At 40.3% G+C, this 23,873-nt stretch overlaps 1 protein-coding gene across 3 annotated transcripts; it reads right to left on the bottom strand.

Moving 5' to 3' along the window:
- Positions 1 to 1,237: 1,237 nt before the first annotated feature.
- Zfp90 (ZFP90 zinc finger protein) lies at positions 1,238 to 23,555 on the bottom strand. Of its 3 annotated transcripts, none has more exons than XM_013154972.2 (5): positions 23,410 to 23,555; positions 23,116 to 23,180; positions 7,213 to 7,411; positions 6,829 to 6,924; positions 1,238 to 3,257 (listed from the first exon to the last, which is right to left on the bottom strand). In XM_013154972.2, exons 2-5 carry the CDS (start codon positions 23,146 to 23,148, stop codon positions 1,597 to 1,599), a joined length of 1,989 nt encoding a protein of 662 aa, XP_013010426.1. In that variant the 5' UTR covers positions 23,149 to 23,180; positions 23,410 to 23,555; the 3' UTR covers positions 1,238 to 1,596. The 3 variants fall into 3 exon arrangements, with proteins under 3 accessions (XP_013010426.1, XP_013010427.1, XP_063103632.1); XM_013154973.2 differs by having other exon boundaries at positions 7,213 to 7,339; XM_063247562.1 differs by lacking the exons at positions 23,116 to 23,180; positions 23,410 to 23,555 and adding an exon at positions 22,954 to 23,089 and having other exon boundaries at positions 7,213 to 7,339.
- Positions 23,556 to 23,873: the final 318 nt, after the last annotated feature.

Raw genomic sequence — 23,873 nt, 5'->3', positions numbered from 1 at the left:
AATGGCTAATGTTTTGGACAGATCTGCTATGGAACATGCCATCCATCTTGTTTCACAGGTGAAAGATGTATTAGGCTATACATATATACCACATCAGCTCCCATGTGTATTTACCTGTTCTCTTCAAAATGACAAAGAGTATTTGAGAGCTACCTCATGCCATCCAAGATTAGAGAGGGGCAGTAGATTCCACTACATGGTGTGCAAAGAAGTCAGTAGGAAAGGCCAACTGTCATCACTTATATCATCTCTCCCTGAGGATCATCATGGCTAGGAAAACTCAGTGTGGGGAGTGGCTCTTGTGTGCAAAGGATCAATTCTACCATTGTTTCCAAGTTTTTCTGTACTGCTGGTATTGATGAACCAACAAAGGTTCTAGAAAATCCTTTAGGATAGCTGATACGAGGCACTAGGAGACATTAAGAATTGAAGTGGGCCAGTGAAACTTAGTTCATGCTTTTCTGATGGAAAAGAAACACCGAGGTAAAACAAGTTTTGTTTTTTAGCAGAGATGTATTTCCTTTGCACATAATATAAGCCTAACTATGTTGTTTCTCTAATGAGTCAAACACAGAAATGGGTAATTGAGTTTATACTTCTCTACAACAAAACTAATTTAGGAAACAACTTCCTTAGTTTTTTGTGCTTTCTCCATTGATCTGATATAGGAACCTTGGGGCAGTACTTTTTCATGAGTGTGCCTTTAAAAGTGCAATTTTTAAAAAACTTCATAGTTCTACAAAACTGATATATGTTAGCAGAAAGTGAAATTATAACTGCAAAAAGAAAAGAAGTCATCAGATTAATCACCTAGTTTCTATTAACATTTTGGTTTACAAGCTTCCAATAAACATCCTTAAATAAGTTTGTGACAAATTTGTATATATTTTGCTGTCTCATGGGCTTTCAGGAATTCCAACATATCCAATCCATGGGCACTTATTAAATGTCTGGATATCTGACCTGCATAAAATTTATTTAAAAACCCTTTGAATTCCAAAATACCTTTTAGGTAGCAATGTATTGGCCCAAGGATCTAGGAAACCTTTTTCCACTCAACTCTGCCATGATAGGCTGTGCAAACCACTTCAGGTCTTTGGCTTTCAATTTTCTTTGTCTGCATAATAAAGTGGTTGGGCAAGTTGGTCAAATTCTCTGAATAATTCCTGGAAATGGAATTGGTTTTCATAGAGAATTTCATATAAGAGCTTAAGTTCAGTGCAATTGTCAAGCAATGTTTAAAATGAATTTCAGTAGAAATTTTATTTATTTTTAAAAAGGCTGTAAACAGTAGGAGTTACACATCAAGCTGTGGAAAGTTGCTGATGTCCTATATGCCTATATTTGGAAGCTTTGTAAAGTCCAATATATAGGCATATCATTTCTAAACGGCTACGTATGTTTTTATAAAAGCCTATAATTAGACATGAGAATGTGGCTTTTAACTTATTAAAAATTTTGTCTAGTGGTACAATTTTCTTCACCACAACATACAAACACACGTAATTACATTTTCAGACTTTTCCTCCAGTAAGAATCCTCTGATACTGAATTGGAACAGTATTTTAACTCAAGCTTTCTATGCATTCCTTAATTTTAGGGTTCCTGCAGTTTATTTCTTGTATGAATTCTCTGGTGTTTAGTAAGGGCTGAGCTTCTACTAAAATTCTTCCCACATTCCTTACAAGAATAAGGTTTTTCTCCAGTATGAATTCTTTGATGATCATGTAGGTTGGTTTTCTTCCGGAATGCACGCCCACATTCATTACATTCATAGGGTTTCTCTCCAGTGTGAGTCCTCTCATGCTGAATAAGGGATGAACTCTGACTGAAAGCTTTTCCACAGTCAATACATTCATAGGGTTTCTCTCCAGTGTGGGTTCTCTCATGTTGGGTAAGTGATGAACGTCGACTGAAGGCCTCTCCACATTCATTACATTCATAGGGCTTCTCTCCCGTATGAATTCTGTGATGCTCTATGAAACTTGTACTTCTTTTGAAAGCCTTTCCACATACATTACATTGATAAGGTTTCTCTCCTGGATGAGGAACAGATTGTTGATTAAAGGCCTGCTCACAATCATAGGGGTTCTCTCCAGTATGGATTCTCTGATGGTCAGTGAAGTCTGAAATGTGACTGAAATCTTCCCCACAGTCATTACAATGGTAGGATTTCACTTCAGACAGTGTACTTTCATCTTGAGTAAGAGAAGAGCTGTGCTTAAAATCTATGCTGTAGTTATTGCTTTGGTAAGGTTTGCCTCTTTTATGAATCCTCATATGTTTATAAAGGGATGGGCTCTGACCAAAAGCCCTTCCACATATGCTACATTCAAAAGGTTTCTCTCCAGTATGAGTCCTCTCATGTTGGACAAGGGAAGAACATCTACTAAAAGCTTTCCCACATTCCTTACATTGAAAGGGCTTCTCTCCACTATGTGTGACTTCATGTTGAGTAAGGGATGTGCCATGCCTAAAGGACCTCCCACACAGATTACATCGATAGGGCTTCTCTCCAGTGTGAATTCTCTGGTGTTGGACAAGGGAAGAACTGCGTTGGAAGGCTTTCCCACAGAGACTGCACTGATAGGGTTTCTCTCCTGTATGAGCATTCTCATGCTGACCTAGGGACGAGCTATGCCTGAAGGCTTTCCCACACACATTGCACTCAAAGGGTTTTTCTCCAGTGTGAATCCTCTGATGCTCAGTAAGCTGTGTCTTCCAGAGGAAAGTTTTCCCACAGTCAGTACATTCATGGTGTTTCTTGCCAGGGTAAATTCCCTGACCTGTACCATTGGGGAAAGTGTCTTCTCCTTTATGAGTTTTCTCATGCTTAGTAAGTGATGACCTGTGAATAAAGGCTTTTCTACATTTATTACATTTATAGGGCTTCTTTTTTGCAATGGTATTATTCTGATTAAGTAAATCTGAATTATATCCCAAACTGTTTCCAAGTGTTGCACATTCACTAGACCTTATTCTTGAAGGAATGCTCAGTTGTGGAATCAAGTCTATGTTCAATCTAGAGTTTTCACCAAACTTATTTTGCTCAAAACTCTCCTCTGGGGTAGTTATTTTCTTCTGTGTAGACACTTCTGACCCCAGGTATAGCCTCCAATTTTCCTGGTGCCTCCCTAGCTGGCTAGTAACATTCCAGGCATCTTCTAATGTGACATGTGAGAAATCATCTGTGTGATGGGATACTCCAGATGTGCAGTACAGCCTTAATGATTTAGCTTCTGGGCTTGTCTTCTGGTCTGAAAGAAAGGAAAAGTACAAAATTCCCTATTCCTTCTTGTTGAAACAAATGACTACAATAGCAATAAGGAAATGAATGGGGCATTGATTATGTTTTGAAATTAGTCCTGCAGCCCATGAAGAGGTGACTGGGGAAGGAATTTTTTCATTCTTGCCATTTTGACAAATTTCCTTAAATGATCCAGAGTATGCTGAAGGTTCAGAGAACTGGGAAAGCCCAAATAGGTGGACTTGTTAGGGAACAAGAGTAGAAATGAGCATGAGAGTGTAGGCAGAGATACAACTGGACTAGGATCAAGGGCCAACCTGCAGGATTCTATCTGCTCTCCATGTCTCCGGTTCATTTTACAAGGTCTACTTTTGTTTTTTCTTTTTTTTAAATGGTCCTGGGAACTGAATCTAGGACCTTTGCACTGACTTATATTCCCAGCTGTTTTTATTTTTTGAGAGGGTCTCATTAAGTTACTGAGTTTCTCATGCTGCGCTCAAACTTGAGATCTGCCTACATTAGCTTCTCAGAGTGCTGGGATTGCAGCTGTGCACCACCATGCCACCTTATCTTTAAAGTAACCTTTGAGCTTCCAGGTCATTAAACAATTCAGAGAAAATCTACCATCAATGATCTACCTAAAAATATTCTTTGATTTATTTGGAGATTGAGGACTATATACAAACTCAGAAAAAGTATTTCATGGAGCATCTTTGCTGTGATTTTAGTCTGAGCTCTGACTCTTCACTAATCACCCCTCTTAACCAGAAGGATTTATTTAAGTCTGCTTAATAAATAGGTCTCTAAGTATGTTTTTATCTCAGAAGATTAATACCAGATAATTAATTAATTGGTAGAATTCAAGGATGGTAACTTTCAGAACTGAAGGGCAAAAAGCTTTCTGGAACAATAGAAATGTTCCATATTGACAGGTATTTGGGTGAGAAAGAGAAGGCATTTGTCAAAACCAACTGAATGGTACATATAAGAGGTGTGTTTTCATTGTATGCAACATTTTCTTAAACAACTATAAAAATACTAAACAGTAATGATGTGTGTAGAAGTGAAATGTACTGTGGTCTGCAATTTTCTTAGAGAAGCCTCAACAAGTAAAATGATTTGATGAATAGATGAAAAGATATGTGATAAAGCAAATTATAAACACAGCAAATATAAAATCTTTGTGTCATATATATGGTGACCTCTGTATGATTTTTCCCTCCAATTTTTCTATGTATTTGAAACTTTTTATAAAATGCTGTAAGGGGTTCAAAAAAAAAAAAGGGTCCCTACCACCCCTCAAATTCCTTACTCTGAAAACAGAATCAACTTAAATTAAAAGGCAAAAAATAATTTGCTTTTTTTGTTTGTTGGTTTGGTTTGGTTTCTGTGGTACTGCACATTGGATTTAAGGCTATGCATATACTAGGCAAGTGCTCTATCACTGAGCTACACTTCCAGTCCATTTTATTTTAAGATAGAATCCTTATGCTGGTTTTGAATTTGTGGTCCTCCTGCCTCAGCCACCTATGTAGCTGGGATCAGTGCCTTATGCATGGCTGATTCCTAATTGCCTTGGATGATGAAAAGGTTCTGATGCTTTACGTGACAAACAATGGTAATGTATGTACAACTGTGATACACACACAGACACAAAATCACATGTACACTTCAGAAGAGTGACTCTTGCAGGATGTGGTGGCACACACTTCTAATCCCCAGCGCTTGGGAGGTGAGCCAGGAGGATCATAAATGCAAGGCCAGCTTGGGTTACACAGCGATTTCAAGGCCACCATAAAATATATAGCAAAATCCTCTGTCAAAGGAGGAGGAGGAGGAAGAGGAAGAGAAAGAAGCAGATTATCTCTTATAATATGTGAATTACACCTGGATAAAACTCTAATTTAAAAACTACCCAATATAAGGCTAGGCATAGTGGTGTACATCTGTAACCCCAGCACTTGGGAGGTTGAAGTCTGAACTACATAGTAAGATCCTATTTCAAAACAAACAACTAAAAAAAAACTCAAAAAACAAAATAGACAAAAACACCAATATAGATTATAAAAAACAAAGAATGAATAATTCCATTTGAGAGTTATAGTAATCTAAGCTCAGGACCTGATTTAAAATATTACCACAAGAAGTTAGAATTCAGGAAAAATCTAAAAAACTTCTCAAAGGAAGAAAATAATCTGGTTTGAAAGAAATAAAAAGACAGGCCAGGGATTTAGCTCAGCTGCTCAGTGGTTTCCTGCTAAGTGTGATGTTCAGTTTGATTCCCAGTACCAAAAAAAAAAAAAAAAAAAAAAAGGACTAAAATTATTATGGTGTCTAGCTTTAGGGATTAGAATTGAGTAACAGGCAAGGTAGCAAGATGCACTGGCTGGAGATGAAAGCAGCAGAGACTGGAGGGCAGATTTCTTAAGGCAGCTTCATTTAGGGGAAAAATAAGAAAAGACTTTATCACAGCTTGGAAGTAAAATGTTCTCCAAAGGCCCACGTATCAAATGTGTGGTGCCCAAGATGTGCTACCAGGAGATGGTAGAACCTTTAGGAAATCAGGCCTAGGTCACTAGGGGTATGTCTTTAATGGGATAGTGGGACTCTTTCCCTTTTGCTTCCTGGTTGATGAAGTAAATGGCTTTCCTCTACCAGGTGATCCTCTTTTGATGTGTTGCCTCACCCCAGGCCCAAAGCAACAGTGCCAACCCATCCAAACTGGAACCTCTGAAACTGTCAACCAGAAAAATCCTCTTCTCTTTATAAGTTGATTACCTCAGGCATTTCCTTAGAGTGATGGAATGCTGACTACCATAGACCTAAAAAGTCCAAAAACCCTTCACAAGGCAGAAGACTAGGAGAGGACAATACAATGGGGACATGGAGGGAGGCAATGGACCAAACCAGCATAAAGGTGATGGCAAGAAGATGGTGTTGCTCCCAGGACTGGTGTTTCACGACTGAGGCCAAGAAAAGGCGTCTGAAGGTGGTTTACAAAGGAAGGGAAACTCAAGGCTGCAATGTTTCCTACAAGTCTGGACCATCCAACAGTGAAATCAGCAAAGCAAAACAAGGAAATACTGAATTTAGATCTGAATAAGAAAAGGCCTCTCTACATAATGAAAGGAATCTGAGAACACAAGAAAAGAATCCAGCAAGATAAACAAAGATGGTATTCTCAGCCAGGCAAAGGTTGCTTTTAAAGAAGAAAAAGGGGTCAGTGTTAGTCCCCAAGACCTACTGACAACAGAGCACTCTCCTGGAGAAGAGGGACATGGAAAGCTGTCACTCCATGTCCAGAAGAGGGCTGCAGGGCTGGGGACATACATAGCTCCAGCAGCACAGTGCCTGCCTGGCAAGCACGAGGTTGTAAGTTCATGAGTTCAATTCCCAGTTTAAAAAATTTAAAAAAAAAAAAAAAAAAAAAAAAATATATATATATATATATATATATATATGGAGGGGTTCAGCTTCCTTGGCAAATCTAGGAGCTCCCCAATCAGCTCCTTCCAGGTGCCCACCTACAAACTGTGTCACTGTCTGCACTGATTCCTACAGGAGAGATCATACTCATTTACCTGGACAGAAAGGTCTTTGGATTTCTCCCTCTGATATCCATGGCTCTTCGCCTTGCTCCAATTTGAAGATCACCTCTGGCTTGGAAACTTGATATCCTGCTCATGGGTAAATACACAAGATTGTTTGTGCAAGTGGACAAAGAATCTTCCTACAAGTCAGTACTAGTCTTGGTCCTCAGGAACTCTGAAGGAAAAGCAAGATGTAACTTAGGGAGTCATGCAATTAAAGTGGCTGTCTGGCTCTGCAAAATAAATACCTGTAACCTAAAGCAGCATGCATAAAACCCTGGAAAGCTGAGTCCCAAAGAGAGAAGCAAGCTTTAGTCCCTGGGCACCCTGCTCAGTTACCCAGGCTAGGAGCACAGTGAGGGAAGTGGACCTTACCAAGAGAAACCAGGTGACTGTAGTTCTCCAGCATCACATCCCTGTACAAGGTCCTCTGGGCAGAGTCCATGTGATGCCATTCTTCCTGGGTGAAGTCCACGGCCACATCTTTGAATGTCACTGATTCCTGTCGGATCACAATCTTGCTCAACATCATCAATGTTCCCATGGCAATACTGGGAACATACCACTGTAGGACCTATCAGAAGCAGTATCACGCACTCACCACATTGAGGGAGCAGTGTTGGGTCTAATGTGTCCGCAAAAATTCACCAGGGGCAATGTGTCTTGCAAACCCACACCCCACTTACCACTCACTCATTCACCTTTGTTACAAAATCAGGGATGGTGGGAACTTAAAAGCGATAGCTCTTCTTTGTCCCCAGAACAATCTATTGCCAGAAATAATCACTCTTAACATTTTGGTTTATAAAGTTAAGAGTCTGTTGTCCAAATTTTACACACACACACACACCCCCAGTCTTGTATTATGAAACAATCATATGTACTGTTCTACAACTTGCCTTTCACATTTGACTGTGTATCCTGGAGATCTTGTAATTTCATCTTATTGTTTCACAGTCATTCACTGCAGTTTTACTTCAAGATACTTACTGCCTAAAACTAACAGCATTTCACTGCACTAAGAAAAAATTCAAGCTCTCCTGCCACTAGTTGGACATGATGATCTTGATTACGCTACACTCGTGGGACAAGTATCAAATATACACCAGATTTCAAAGACTTGTACCAAAAAAATACCTTAGTAGTACTTTAAAGATACTGATCACATCTAGAATAATCTGGATACACTGGGTTGAAAACTATGTATTACTAAAATTAATTTTATCTGTTATTTTTTGCATTGTGGCTATTAGACAATTTAAAATCACTACACATGCAGATTCTATTTCTTTTGGACAGTGTTGTTCTAGATCTCCACCTCAGGCCATCCTCTCCCGGCTTCTGAATCATTCTCTTAAACTTCACATCACAGAGTCCAGGCTCCTGCCACATGAACTCTTAGCCCTGGCAACTTTATTTTTTCATCCCCAGAATATTCTATTCTGACGATAGTGTACTTTCTTCCCTTAGCTCTACAGCAAAAATTCCTAGTCATCATTGTAGAAACAGCTCAAGGTTCGCTTTCCTTGTGAAGTTTTTCTAGATCCTCCACCCTCCTTGGACCCTCTTCAGCATTTGGTCCACATCTCCACTCCAAAACCACAACCATCTACTCATGTTTTTCTCACTCAAGAATTTCTCAAAATCCTTTAAATTTCAGAATGGCCAATACCAGTCATGTAGAGATTATTCAGAATCATCTGGGCAACTTTTCTAAATTGTCCACAAGTGGAAGACCCTATAAAGCATCTTTTAAAACTTCTTCAGGGCCAGCTGTGGTAGTGTATGACTGTAATCCCAGCATTTGGAGCCCAAGGAAGGAGGACTGCATGAGTTTGAGGCCAGCCTCAGCTACATAGTGAATTCAAGGCCAGTCTGAACTGTACAGTGAGATGCTGTCTCAAAAAAATAATTCCTCAGGTGGTTCCCAATATAAGAGCAACAGACAAGATTTACTGAACATTCACCACAGGCCAGGTACTACATTCAGTCATGGTGTACACCCTCTTTATATTTCTTCACTTAAGTGTACTGCTGCCCCTCAGAAAGGAGGCACCACTTCCTCACTGAAGCATGAGCCTGGTTAACAGCCACTACCTGGCACACAGCAGGCACTTCAAAAATATCTGATGAGCGAATGGTGGGTGGTTCTTGTTGAAGGGAAACAAGTGGTTTTGAAAAAGCTAAAACAAAATTATGAGTTAGAGCCGGGCATGATGACACATATCTGTAATCCCAGCACTCTGAGAAGCTGACTCAGGAGGATCCCAAGTTTGAGCCCAGACAGGGCAATGTAGAGATCCTGTCTCAAAATAAAAAAGGCCAAGGGCCTGGGTTCAATTCCCAGTAAAATACACACACACACACACACACACACACACACACACACACGAGAGTTAAGACTGTAAATTTTATGTTATCTGTACTTCACCAGTTTTTTAAAATTAAAAAAAAAGCTCTGAAAGACCCTGGGAAGATGGTAGAATGGTAAGCAGCAGAGTAAACAGCCTCTCTGAGAATCACTGCCCACACGCTAGAATCACGAGAAAGATGACAAGGAAAGACGTAGGTCCCCTGGACCAAGGAAGTACCTGACGTGCGAAGTGAAGCCCACAGTGAGAATAAAAAGAAAAACTTTAATGAAGAAGCGGGTATCTGGCGGCACCTTCGCCCTCAGATGGAACTCATTGCGCGAGAGTTGTTCAAACTGGGGATGCATGGTCATGGTGACATGACTGCTGGCAACCCGGGTGGTCTCTGCAGAGAGACATGGCAGTGGAGCGGAGCAGCAGACATGCAGTCCTGCACCGGCTGGTGGTGAGTGCGGAGGATTTAGTCCTCCCGTGAGGGAGACGCAGATTAGCCAGGAACCATTTTGGAGCCTGGTGGATTAGCTCAGAACCCAGAACTGCTGCTGGCTTCCTATAGCAGCTCCCAGCTGGGTACAGACCCGTGGAAATGGCTTGGACTGTGGCAAGCCCAATGAGTCCGGTCTCAGGGCAGCCTGCTGAGGTGATGCATTACTCTGCCATAAAGCAACTGTTGGCTTGCTGGGACAAATCGGCACGATTCAGGACTCTGTCCCCACAGGTTGACCACTACTGAACCAGACAGAATTCTGGAAGTGGACTATTTGTTTTTCCTTTTCTTTCTTTCTTTTTTTTTTTTTTTTTGTTTACTTTTCTTCTCTCTTTCTCTTCACTTCTATGAGTGTGAAAGTGGTTCCTAACCTCTCTATGGATGTGGTTCTGTTCTGTTCTTCATTTTATCTCTGCCATCTCTCTTTTCCTTCCATCTTCTGCACCCGTTTCCCACAAGCTGGTGTACCCCTTTGTCCTTCAACCTCACTTCTAATCTCTTTATCATTTCACTCTCTATTTCCTCCTTAATCCACTTTAAATTATAACCCTGGGGACAAAATTGACACATTATGGACTTATATACTGCATATAATTATCTGGTTTGTTTTACATTTTGCTATATAATCATAAATCCAGTTTATATGGTTAAAAGTTGCAAATTAAGAGTTAGCTCAAAAGTTAGCTGTTTTCTAGGATGTGTTAGATGCTATTGGTAATACTATGGCCAAAATTGACATAATTGTTCTAAACAGCTGTTGGTCCTGATAATCCATGACTAAGATTAACTAAGGATCACAGAAAATGCAGTGGCACAGTGCCAAAGAACCAGGGACTAAGCCTAACAAGCAACAACTTCTCCAACATCCTGAAGAGGTAAGATCTTCCAACAGACTCAAAACCCAAAAGCCAGCTATACCTGGAAGATAACTCAGAGGAAGTAATCACCATCTAAGGGGCCTAAATGCTACCAATAAAGCAACCCACCATCGGCAACTTACAAGCATCACCCCAGGAAGTAAACTAAAAAAATAGACAAACTAAAATGAGAAGATGCTTCAGCAAAATGCAACCTCAGACATCCAGTTCGAAGGCAAATCCAGAGCAAGGAGGTGGGACAATCCAAAAGCCTCCCCACCCCCCAGATCGCTCTCAAGTGGAAACAACAAAAAAATTGAATGAGGATCTGGAAAAAAAACTAAATCAGAAAAAATCTCTCTGTTAACTACAGAGATTACCAAAATACATGCCATGCTTAGCAACATTAGAGCAGATACAGGAAAATTAAAAAAACACAAGCTTAAGAAAATTATGGAAGCTTAGCATACAAAAGAAATGGAATCGATAAAGCAGATTCAAGCAATATCCAGGAAAATAAAAACCCCATTAAAAATATCTGAAGCAGATTAGGCCAATGTGAGAACAGGATCTCACAGATTAAAGACAAGCTTGTGGTTAGCAACCAGGAAAAGAAAGGTTTCTCAAAAACAGCAAGGGACCATGAGAAATCACCCTGTCAGCTGCTAGATGACACAAAGAATAACTTAAGATTAAGATTAACTGGAGTCAATGAACAAGCAGGTTTATCACCAATGACATTTTAAAAATGTTCACAGATATCAAGACAGAAAACTTGGTAGAGAAAAAGAATTTGATATACAGATAAATGAGGCATAACTCTAATTAGCTATGATAAAAAAATCTACAGCGAGGCATATCATAATCAAGATTCCAGAAATTCAACACAATACAATTCCAAAAACTGTTACAGAAAAGAAACAAATCACAAATAAAGGAAAGTCCATTAGAATTACAGCTGAGGGGCTAGGGATTTAGCTCAGTGGCATAAGCGCCTGCTTTGCAAGCAGGCAGTCATGAGTTCGATCCCTGGTACCAATAAAAAGGAAAAAGACAAAAAAAAAAAAAAAGAATTACAGCTGACTTCTCAGCACAAACTCTCAAGTCAAGGAGAGCTTGAAGTAGTCCAAGTTCTAAAGGAAAACAACTTTCAACTCAGATTGCTGTACCCCGACTATTGATGGAAAAATAAGATACTTCCATGACAAAGAACATCTGAGGAAATTTACGACCACCAAAAAAGCACTCCAAAATGTTTTGATGGACACTCTAGAAAGAGATAATATGGACTGCAGCTCCATGAACCCCAACAGAAGAAATTCCCCAGGGAAAGGAAACAATTAGAGGGAGGGAAAAAACTGGGAAAGCCAACAACAGGAAAATAACATGACAAAGATAATTCAAAACATATCAGTTATAACCATCCATATTAGTGGTCTCAATTCACTAGTCAAAAGACACAGACTGCCAGAAGGATCAAGAAGCAAGATCCAACAATATGCTATATACAAGAAACACATTTAATTAACAAATTCATAGACTGGAAGTCAAAGGATGGTAAACAATACTCCATGTGACAGGAATCCAGAAAAAAAGCAAGAATAGCAATCTATTTTTGGTACCAGAGGTTGAATTCACAACCTCACACTTGCCAGGACTTATGCTGCTTAGCTAAATCCCCAGCCCATGGAGTAGCTATTCTATTTGCAGACAAAGTGAATTTCAAGCCAAGACAGATAAAGAAGGTCACTATATCCTCATAAAGGAAACAATCCATGAGGAAAAGACAACAATCAAAATATATATGCAACAGATATCAGTGTACCCAACTAAATAAAACAATTACTAATGGACATGAAAAATCAAATGAGCCCTAATAAAACTAGGAGATCTCAATACCCCACTGTCACAAAAAGACAGATCAACTAGACAAAAAATCACTAATGAAATATTAAAACTAAATCAAACTTTTGAACAAATGGACTTAGCAGATGTCTACAGAGTGTTCCACCCCACAACATCAGAATACATATTCTTCCTAGTTGTACATGGGACATTCTCCAAAACAGACCATATACAAGCTCATAGAACATGCTTAAGTAAATGCAAAGGAAATTAAATTAGCCCATGCGGGGGACTTCCAGGAGAACATGGCGGACAGACAACAGCAACTACCGGAGGCTCTCTGAAAGGCTCGGCTCAGAGGCCAGGAATGATGCGGACTAAGGAGACATGAACCGGTAGAGATATGCTCTGCTGACTCAGGAACGAACTGGGCTGAGAGAAACCAACTTAGATTACAGTCCTGGCGCTAAAATAGGAACAGAAAAGACTCGGTGTGGAGGCTCGACCTTGCGCCATTGGAAACTGCGATTTGGGTTTCCCGCCGCCCGGCGGCTGGCTGCCTCCACAGCGGCTCAGCAAGGAGAGACGCGCAGAAGCTCTGGGAACGGGAGTCTGCGGAGTCGAAAACAGGACGGACAAGGAGGCGTACACGAAAACTGACTGGTGGCGAGGTGAGTGAGAGAAACGGACCCCCTACCACAGTTTGACTCCAGCGGAGGACTTTCTGGGCTCGGGCAGTCCTGTAAGAGCAGGGCACGGTGGCGACTCCAGCCACACATTCCCCTCTCGGACGGGATTGGTGAAAAGTGCCTGGCCTGCGTGACGCTGCGGGCGGACTCAGTAGGCTGGCCTAACCCAGATCCCAGAGCCTGACGGTGGCCCGGAGGGGTGACTCCCGAGTAGGCTGCCTAGTCCGTAACTCCCTGGTACGCAGCGGTGGGCGGGAACACCTAGCCAGCGCAATTTGATCAGGCTGTGGCTGACAGGCAGGGAAGCCGGGCCTCCTATGTAAGCTTGCATTTTATAAGGAACAGAAAATATGGGGAAGGGAAACAACAAGAAAGGCTCCTCGGCCCCCAATTCTGAGAAACAGGCAATAGTGGACACCACACCAATATACATTAAGCGCCATATAGAGAGCCTCATAGACCAATTCAGGAATGAAGTTATCAATGACCTGAAGCTAGAAGTATGCAGAATAGTTAGAGAAATGCTAAGCACCACCCAGGAAAAAACAGATGGTGGAATGGAAGAAAAGAAAAAGAGGGGAGAATTGCTAGATGGAGAAAACAGAGAAAGCATTGAGTATGTGAAGCAGGTTCAAAGGGACTATCAAGAAATTAAGAAGTCTATCCAAGACTGACATAACAGCTTGAAAGAAACTAAGGACAGACTATCTGAACTGCAGGGCAGACTTGTAATATGGGAGAATGAAATGAAAAACTTCTTAAAAATAACAAAGAAACAAACAGCAATAATACAAAGACAAGAAGATGATAAGAGGAGCCATAACTTAAGGATTAAGAACATAAAAGAAGAAGTAGGGACACAAACAAGTGAACTACAAAAGCTACTCACAGAAATAATCCAGGAGAATTTTCCTAATTTAGCAAAAGGTAAAGGTACTCAGATGTATGAGGCATACAGGACCCCAGCTACCTACAACCCTAACAGAGAAACACCCAGGTATATAATAATAAAAATTCCAGAAATTCAATACAAGAACAGAATATTAAAAGCTGTAAGAGACAAGAAACAGACCACTTACAAGGGAACACCCATCAGAATTACAGCAGATTTCTCTGCACAAACCATCAAATCACGAAGAGCATGGGGGGAAATAATTCAAGCTTTGAAAGATAACAATCTCCAGCCAAGATTGAGATATCCTGCACAACTGTCCCTGGAAATTGATGGAAAAACGAGGTGCTTCCAGGATAAAGAGGAACTGGGGGAATTTGCAACCACCAATTCAACCCTACAGAAAGTATTGCAGGATATTCTAAAAAAAGAAAAATACAAAGAACGCAGAAATAGTGGCGGGGAGGCCACAACGAATGGAGCAGAGAACAAAATGAAGAAGACAAACTGACAGCTACTGACAGAAAAAGAGCTCAACAGAAATGAGACAGAGAAGATTGGATAATAGGAACAGCTATTTTGGAGAAAATGACATCTTAATAGGTAATACTGATTTAGTACCATCTTGTTTTGAAGTCTCATCTAGCTTTTGTTCTTCTGTCTCCAATGGTCTAAACAGGTTGTATCTTATTGGATTTTATTATGTACGATAGTATAAGCAAAAACCTTTTAAAGACAAGGAGAATATACAGAAACCATTGTTCATTTTCTGTTAGTCGATTCTAAATACTCTATAATGCTGTCATTCTCTTAAATGGTTTTACATTGTTTTGATATACTTAATGCTACAGTATACGAAGTTGTACTCAAGGACTTCAAGGAAAGAGTCTATATGGTAACTACTTTTGGGTCGGAATTATCTGGTGGTGAAACACTATTCTGCTTAAATGGTTATGTTTTGATCTGCCCTGTTTCGCTGTTATGCCCTCTTTTTTCTCAATCTCCACTCCATTGTTTACTTTTTTATTTTTATCCATTTAATTAAAGGGAAAAAAATAGCAGGATATAATATAGTAACCCACTTTGACTTTCTATTATCTCGATTTGAAGCCCTGTATTACTCTCACCATCTTGTTTTTGACTGAGGTTCCTCTATTCTGTTTTGCTGGATAGTATCAGATTCGAAAGTTTAGGCATCAGCTGAGAAGATAATGAGATTCATTATAACGCCCATTCTCGTTGACTTTTATCTACTTTTGAAGACCTACAATGTCTCCAATATTTTGGTTTTGTTCTTTACTGTTTTGTTCAATTGTATTACAACTAATGATATAGGCAATTCTATTAGAGATAGCGGGAGGCATTATGGTAACCATTGTTGATCACCTTGTATTATGTTTTTATATTATCTATTATGTCCACCCTTTTGACTTGACTGATTCTGTTCTGTTATGTCACATTTGGTTTTACTCTCTTCCAAAAAAGCAATAAGAACCGTGGGAGCAATGAAACCCAAAATGTGTAATAGTCATTGTACAAAAGAGAGGAAAAGAAAGTGCTCTAAACTATATAACTGCATGTATATTTAAGTGTATAAGATAGAAAATGATATCACAGAGTTTTATTGGATCATTGAACAGAACTGTTTGCAGTATCATTGTTGGAATGTCCACTCTACAAGTTTTAATTTTGTGACTCGAACAATTATTTCTAAGATGGCAATATGTAATCCATTAACTAGTGAATTCCTACTGCGCATTTTTTTCTTCTGTAAATCTGTATAACTTGTACCCCTTCACTGCTTTTTTTTTCCTTTTCTCCTTAAATAAATAAATAAATAAAAATTAGCCCATGCAGACTATCAGAGCACAGTGCAATGAAATGGGAAATCCATGCCAAAAAAACCCACAAGAACTTCATAAATACATGGAAATTAAATAGCACCCTATTGAACAACCACTGGGCCACACATGAAATTAAAGAAGAAATTAGACAGTTTTTACAGTTGAATGATAATGACAATACAACATACCAGAACTTGTGGGCACAATGAAGGCAGTCTTAAGAGGAAAATTTATACCAGTAAATACCCATATCAGGAAAACAGAGCAAGCACATATAAACAACTTAATGATGAACCTCAAACTTCTAGAAAAAGAAGAGCTAAACCATAGCTCCTACAAGGGAGCAAATTATAAAGATCAGAGCAGAACTTAACACACTGGAGGCTAAAAAAATGACACAAAGAATCAATGAACTGAAGACTTGGGTCTTTGAAAGATTAAATCAAATTGACAAGCACTTAGCCAACCTTATCAAAAAAAAAAAGGAAAGAAAAGACTCAAATCTGCACAATGAGGAATAAAAAGGGCAAAATCACAAGAGATCCTGAAGAAATCCAGAAAATCATCTATGCATACCTACTTTGAAAACTCTAACAAAATGGAAAATACAGAAGCAATGGACAGATTCTTAGATACATATGAATTACCAAAGCTAAATCAAGAAGATATAAAAGTCCTAAATAAACCAGTATCAATAAACAAAATTGAAGATTAAAAAACCTATCAACAAAGAAGGCCCTGATGGATTCACTGCTGAATTTTACAAGAAATTTAGAGAAGCTCTAACACCACTACTTCTCAAACTCTTGAATGAAATTGAACAGGAAGCAATACTTTCAAATTCATTCCTGGAAGCAAGCATTACTCTGATACCAAAACCAGAGACGGATCCAACTAAGAAAGAGAATTACAGGCCAATTTCCCTAATGAACACTGATGCAAAATCTTCAGTAAGATATTGGCAAACAGACTGCAGGTAGTCATCAAGAAGACTGTACACCATGATCAAGTGGGATTCATCCCTGGGGTGGTTTAACGTATGTAAATCTATAAATGTAATGTACCATATTAACAGAGCCAAGGACAAATATCATATGATCATCTCAATAGATGTACAAAAAGCTTTTGACAAAGTCCAGCACCCATTCATGATAAAAACCCTACAGAAAATTGGAATAGTCTTTATCTCAATCTGATATAAGCCATCTACAACACACTAACTGCCAACATCATGCTACATGGACAAAAACTGAAAGTTTCTACTCTAAAATCAGGAACAAGACAATGGTGTCCACTGTTTCCACTATTATTCAACATAGTCCTGGAAACTTTAGCTGGAGCAATTAGACAAGAGAAAGAAATAAAAGGAATAAAGATAAGGAAGAAAGAAGTTAAAATATCGTTATTTGCAAATGACATGATACTCTACTTAAAAGACCCCAAAATCTCCACAAAAAAACTTCTAGATTTAATAAGCAAATTCAGTAACATAGCTAGTTACAAAGTCAACACTCAAAAATCAATGGCCTTCCTGTATGGGAATAACAAACTCAACGAGAGAAATCAGGGAAACAATATATTTTACAACAGCATCCAAAAGAAAAAGAAAACAGATATCTAGGAATCAATCTAACACAGAACGTAAAAGACCTCTATATTGAAAACTACAGTACTCTAAAAAAGGAGATTGAAGAGGATATTAGAAAATGGAGAGCTATCCTGTGCTCTTGGATAGGAAGAACCAATAGAGTGAAAATGGTCATACTTCCAAAATTGTATACAGATTCCATACAATTCCAATAGCATATCTCACAGAATTAGAGAAAACAATCCTAAAACTCATCTGAAACCAGAAAGACCTAGAATAGCAAAGGCAATTCTGGACAACAAAGATAAGGTAGGGAGCATCACAATCCCTGACTTAGAATTATACTGTAAAGCTACTGTGATAAAAACAGTATGGTATCAGGAAAAAAAAAAACCTGGTCCAATGATATAGGGAAGACACAGACACACTAAGCCATTTTAACTTTGACAAAGTCCCAAATATACTCACTGGAAGAAAGACAGCCTCTTTAATAAATGCTGCCAGAAAAACTGGCTCTCTACATGCTGAAAATTAAAACTGGACCCATATCTTTTAGCATGTACCATGTTAAAATCAAAATGGATCAAAGATCCCAATATTAAAACATAAATATTAAATCTGCTCAAGACAGAGTAGGTAAAACTCTTGAAGATATTGGTGTAGATAAAGACTTTATTAACCAAACCCTGATTGCATAGGAACTATCACAAAGCATCAACAACTGGAATCTCACCCTACTGAAAACCTTTTGTATAACAAGAGAAACCACTAACAGAGTAGAGACAACCCACAGTACGGCTGAAAATGTTTGTCAGCTGTACCTCAGACAAAGGATTACTATTGAAAACATCCAAACAACTAAAAAATTCAGTTCTCCCAGATTTAAAGACCCAACCCAAAACCAGGCATCTGAGATGAATACACACTTTTCACATGAAGAAATACAAACAGCAAACAAATATGTGAAAAAATGTTCACCATCATTGGTCATTTGAGAGATACAAATTAAAACATCATCGAGATTCCACCTCACCCCAGAAAGAATGGCTAATATTAAGAAATCAAACAATAACAAACGCTGGAGGGGTTGTGGGGAGAAAGGAACCCTTTTCCACTGTTGGTGGGCATGTAGACTGATGTAACCACTGTGGTAATGAGTGTGGAGATTCCTTGAAAACCTAGAAGTAGAGGTCCCATTCGACCCAGCTAATCCGTTCTGGGTATCTTCCCAAAAGAATCAAAAACATCATACCACAACAATATATGTGCCCCTATATTTATAGCAGCACAGTTTGTAACACCCAGATTTTAGAAACAACCTAAATGCCCAATAACTGAGGAATGGATAAAACAGAGGTGGTGTTTTTATACAATGAAGTACTACTCAGTTGTAAAGAAGGATAAACTGGAGACTTGTATAGGTAATTGGATGCAACTTGAGAACATACTCATTAGTGAAATAAATAAGACACACGTGTAAATATTGTATTGTTTCTTTAGAAGCTGAAAGAAAAAGCATGTACATATGTATGTATATGTATATAAAAAATAGTTAAGATAGTTAATTCTACTAAGTTCTCTGAGTTTATTGAGGAGAAAGATTTGTGCTTATATTGTTCTGACAATTGAACGCATTTGTCTTGTGCTCTGGGTGAATGATTTGGGTATGACAATGTGCAATGTATATACCATTGCTGCCCCTTGACTGATGTGCTTTGAAATTTTGTTGTAGTTTTTTTTTAATTCTTGAAATAAAATGGATTTGGAAAAGAAGTCTATAATAAGGTGGTGCATGGACCAAGCCTACAGTCTTAGCTATCTTGGAGGCTGAGACAGGAGGATCACACCTTTGAAGCTAGCCTAAGCAACTTTAGACATTTCAAAATAAAAAGGGCTGGGGCTGGGGATTTAGCTCAGCGGCATAAGCGCCTGTCTTGCAAGCAGGCAGTCATGAGTTCAATCCCTGGTACTGATAAAAAGGAAAAAGACAAAATAAAATAAAATAAAATAAAAAAGGCTGAGGATATAGCTCGGTAATAGAGCCCTCACCTAGCATGTGTGAGGCCCTGGTTCAATTTTCTATACTGTAAAAAATAAGTCTTTAAAAAAATTAATTTAAAGGAAAAACTATTTTAAGTCTATTTTCATATATATGCACATAATAAAGTATATTTCAATAAAATAAAAGCAATACAAGGCAGAAAAAAGAAAGAGTCTCAATTTTTTTTTTTTTTTTTTTTTTGTACCAGGAATTGAGTTCAGGACTTTGCCATGCAGGCACTGTGTCAGTGAGGTTTATCCCCAGCCAAGATTCTTATTTTTGAAATCAGTGTCAATGGAACAGGCTTGGATAACCCTAACATTGTTTTTAGGACAAAAACTTAAAAACTGTTTGGTGCAAGGGACATTGCTTCATGCAGTTATTATATCACAAAATTAAAGTCACTATAATTAGAAAATACAGTTTCTGCTACACAAAGAACAGAAAGTATAAAACTGCTGCTGGGGCTTAGTGGTTCTGAATGTCCACTCACACACAACCACCTTGGGTTTACTCTGGAGCAAAGGAAAAAGGGAGCTGGACAGCTCTGCCCTAGAGGTGCTCAAAGCCTGGTACAGAAACAGGCAGGTAAACACGACAGGGACAGGACCTGAGAACAGTACTGGCACAGGCTCTCTGGGAGTGAGAAGGGTCTGTAACCTCACTTTAGGGAAGATGCACTTCCGTGAGGCTTACACACCAGCTCGCATCAGCTCAGGAGGCTGGGAAACAGGAGCACTGGTCGAGGGAACTCTGATGTCCTTGATCACAAATGCCCTGACCAGATTCAACAAGACGCTTGGTCTCCCCTGGTGACCCAGCAGCATTATGTCTGGGCCAAGTTTTACTGCATCTGTTCTTTATGACGATCTAACCACAGAGCTCTTAGGATCTGAAGTCAACAGATGCCAGGCTTTGTTCCCTCTCCATACCTTCCCTAAAAGATAAAACACCATGAAACCTAGTCATTATGGATAATACCATTCTCCCTCCTAACTAAAAATGAAGTACATATATAATGAATTTTTTAAAAAGTGAACTAGTGCAGAGTGTTTACACAGAGGTGGCCGCCAACAATCCAAATGATGCTAATGACTCGAAGGGCGCATCCCACCTCACCCATTGCTGTCGCCCCTGCAGATCTTTGTTAACTACACTGGAAGGTCCCACTCATCAAAACACCTCTCCAAAGGAGCTCCAACTTTCAAACATTCCCCTATGATTCATCATGCATGGTAATCTTTCTATGTAAGAAAAAGTCACACTATTTTCCTGCCCAAAATTATCAGCTCAAACTGCCTCCTTGCTGCTCCCTGAATGCATCCGACATGGTGAGACTACGCTCTTCACACCACATTCCGCCCCACACATGTGCACCTGCAGCTCCTTTGAGGTCTGCTCAGATGTCACCATCTCAGTAAGGATAAGGCGTCAATGCTCTGACCATTTTATTTAAAACCGCACCCCATCACAAACTCCTCACTTACCCACTCAAATCTCCCTTACCTTTTTCTCTTAAAACTATCATCTTTTAGGATACTGTAAACATTGAATTCATCTCTCTCCTGTTTCTAGAATAAAAGCATTATGAGAGCAATCTTCAAGATTTTGTTCACTAAGTTTCCCCAGATGCCTAGATAACTGTCTGACACATAAAGGGGGCTCAGTGACTTGTCTCCTAAATGAACGAATGAAACAAATCCAAACTCCTTTCTACTTATTACCAGTAACCCACCCCACCTGCTGTCACAGAGGACAAAGGGCTTCCTAAATATGTTCCCATATCTTGTCTCTCATCTCTTCTGACAGTTAGTCAGCACTTCTTTTTTACTGTTTAGACTCTGTTCTCATTCAAACAACTGATTCTTTCCCACAGGTAGAATTTTTTGGCCCCTCTCTTGACCTCAGAGCTGCCTCTAATGATATGCTTCTGCATGAGACTGTTCACCTCTGCTGTCAGCCAGGGTGCCAGTCATGTCACTCACTCCTCAGTTTTGCACTCTCCTGAGGACTATGCTTACAGAAGGGAAACTACTGACAAAGGGAAATTTTGACCTAAAAAGTCCCACTCTAGGGGCCAATGTCCTGTTCTGTCCTTCATCGCTGACAGACATCTGCAGTTTGTGTTAGGTAAGTCAAGAGAACCATCAAATGATTCCAGGGCAATGTAACTGAGTCAAAGTACTTTAAAAAACAAGGCTATAAATGTGAAGTTTAATGTGGTCCCTAAAATTCATCATTCAAAATACATATCCACTTTCACCACTAAAAACAGCAATCATCCTTCTGAAAGGATCGTTTCCCCAGATGAAGTATTGAATCATCCCAACTCTCACAGCCTTCGGAGGGAACATTTTAAAGTGTATAAGGTGAAAATGACGGTAATTTGCTCTGGCTCTCCTCAAACCAACTATCTTCCTCTAGTATTACTTGCTTTATTCCTTTAGGTTCACTTTTATAAAACAGGTAGTTTAAAAATTATATAGATATATATATGTACACTATATGTTGTGTATGCTAAATTTGTTAACTGCTTTTAGATATTACTATTTTATCAGGACTGATCTCGATTATATCATACACCTAGCAATTATGACGTTTAATTTTTTCTTAATTCTAAAGAGAATATGGGTACGAAAATTTAGGTCAGCAGCATAAGCACTTGCATGGCAAGCGTGAGGTTGTGAGTTTGATCTCCAGTACCAAAAACAGAACAAACAAACAACAACAACAAAAACCAAAGAGAATATGGATTAAAAGATCCGGATAACCCATGGGTTTTATATTTTCAATGAAATACTTCATGTAAATCAATGGATGATCTCAGATCTTCCGTATAAAAATGTCCCCAGGGCCACAAAAATGAATAGGCTCAAAAATCAGTCAAAGACGAAGGCTGGACTTCTGGAGCTGTGCACTTGTTTAACTTCGTTAAAGCAGAAAAGGACTAGGAGGCTGAGGCAGGAGGATCACAGTTCAAATCCCACCTGGGCAACTTAAATGAGACCTTGTCTCAAAAAGAGCTGAGGATGCAGCTCAGTGCGAAGGCTGTGGGTTCAATTCCCAGTACAAAAACAACAACAAAATACCCTAGCAGAAAAGGACACGAAAAGCTCTGGACAAGTTAGTCCTGGTTTGTTTGTTTGTTTGTTATTGTTGGCCAAGAAAACCCATATCAGCCTCCTCCTAAGCATATTCTGACCAACTTTTGAATTCTAAGGTCTTTTACTGGCTGTTGGCCCCAAGCTGTAACTCCTCCCTCCAAACTCATTCTCATTCACTTTCTCCTCTAAGTGTTCTATCTTGTCACATACACATATACACTCTCTCTCTCTCTCTCTCTCTCTCTCTCTCTCTCTCTCTCCATTGTCAAGAGTTCTTCAAATAAGTGGCCCCGCATTCGGAACTCCGCACTGACACTTCCAACACATTCTACCTTAGCTGCTCTCCTAAGATCACACTGCCCTGTTGCGGTCTACTCCCATGTAACCCCCTACCCACTTTGGGAATCCTGCACGGCCCAGCTCTGGACACGCTGTGGTTTCACGTGGTAGGGAGCCTCCGAGGGTGCAACTGAGTCAAGACCGGGTATCTCAAGGAGAAGCACAGTAACTGTCCCCAACAGGTCCCGGGGCTTCGGCAGGATCCAAACGCGCGGCTCACCTGGGGCGCGGCGGGGGGCGGCCTGGGAGCCATTCCTGCCTCGCGGGGAGGCTCCGGGGCAGGGACTGCGGAGAAAGGAGAGGGCGCTCACTGGGCTGCGACAGCCGCCCCCTCCGCCACTGTGCAGCTAGAGGATGGGAAGGAGCGCGGGCCCCGCCCCTTCCCGCAGCTCCCGCTCGCCCAAAGGCGAACCTCCCGCGGCGCGGGACGACCCCTCCGGCCACGCCCAGTCCCATCCGCTGGCGGTGGGCGAGGCCCCCAAACCCGCGAGGTGCCGCGCCAGCCCGTGCGCACTCTAGAATCACCGCCTCCAGGGGGTTCCGGATTTGCGACCTCGAGCCCACCCAGGCCCTCGGGTTGGCCCCTCCCGCCCCGGCTGCACGTTTTCTTCCCTTCCGTTCTTTTCAGTCGAGAGGCCAGGTGCCCAAAGCGGTCTCCGCCGCAACGGGGGGCAGACAATGGCCGCAGTGGTGGGGCAAAGCCAGAAGTGCGCCTGCGCATGCGGAGCTTCACGCCAGCACATCCCAAAACACGCCGCGCGGGGGAACTACACTACCCAGAGTCCATCGCGCGTGAGCCCCTATACCGGCTGCCTCCGGGGGCACCGCGGTGAGTTTGAGGAAGGCTGGCAGCATGGTTTGAATCTGTTTAATAACTGAGTGCCTCGTGTGAGCCAGGATCATACTGCTAGGGGTGGGATACAAATGTGGGTTGGCATAGGTGCCAGTGGACAAAGCAGATGACAAAAACTGTAAATA

This window comes from Cavia porcellus, unplaced genomic scaffold, assembly GCF_034190915.1.
Source record: "Cavia porcellus strain 051 isolate PalLab524CR breed Dunkin Hartley unplaced genomic scaffold, mCavPor4.1 scaffold_4, whole genome shotgun sequence".
NCBI lineage: Eukaryota > Metazoa > Chordata > Mammalia > Rodentia > Caviidae > Cavia > Cavia porcellus.
This window is presented reverse-complemented; position numbering and strand designations above follow the sequence as displayed.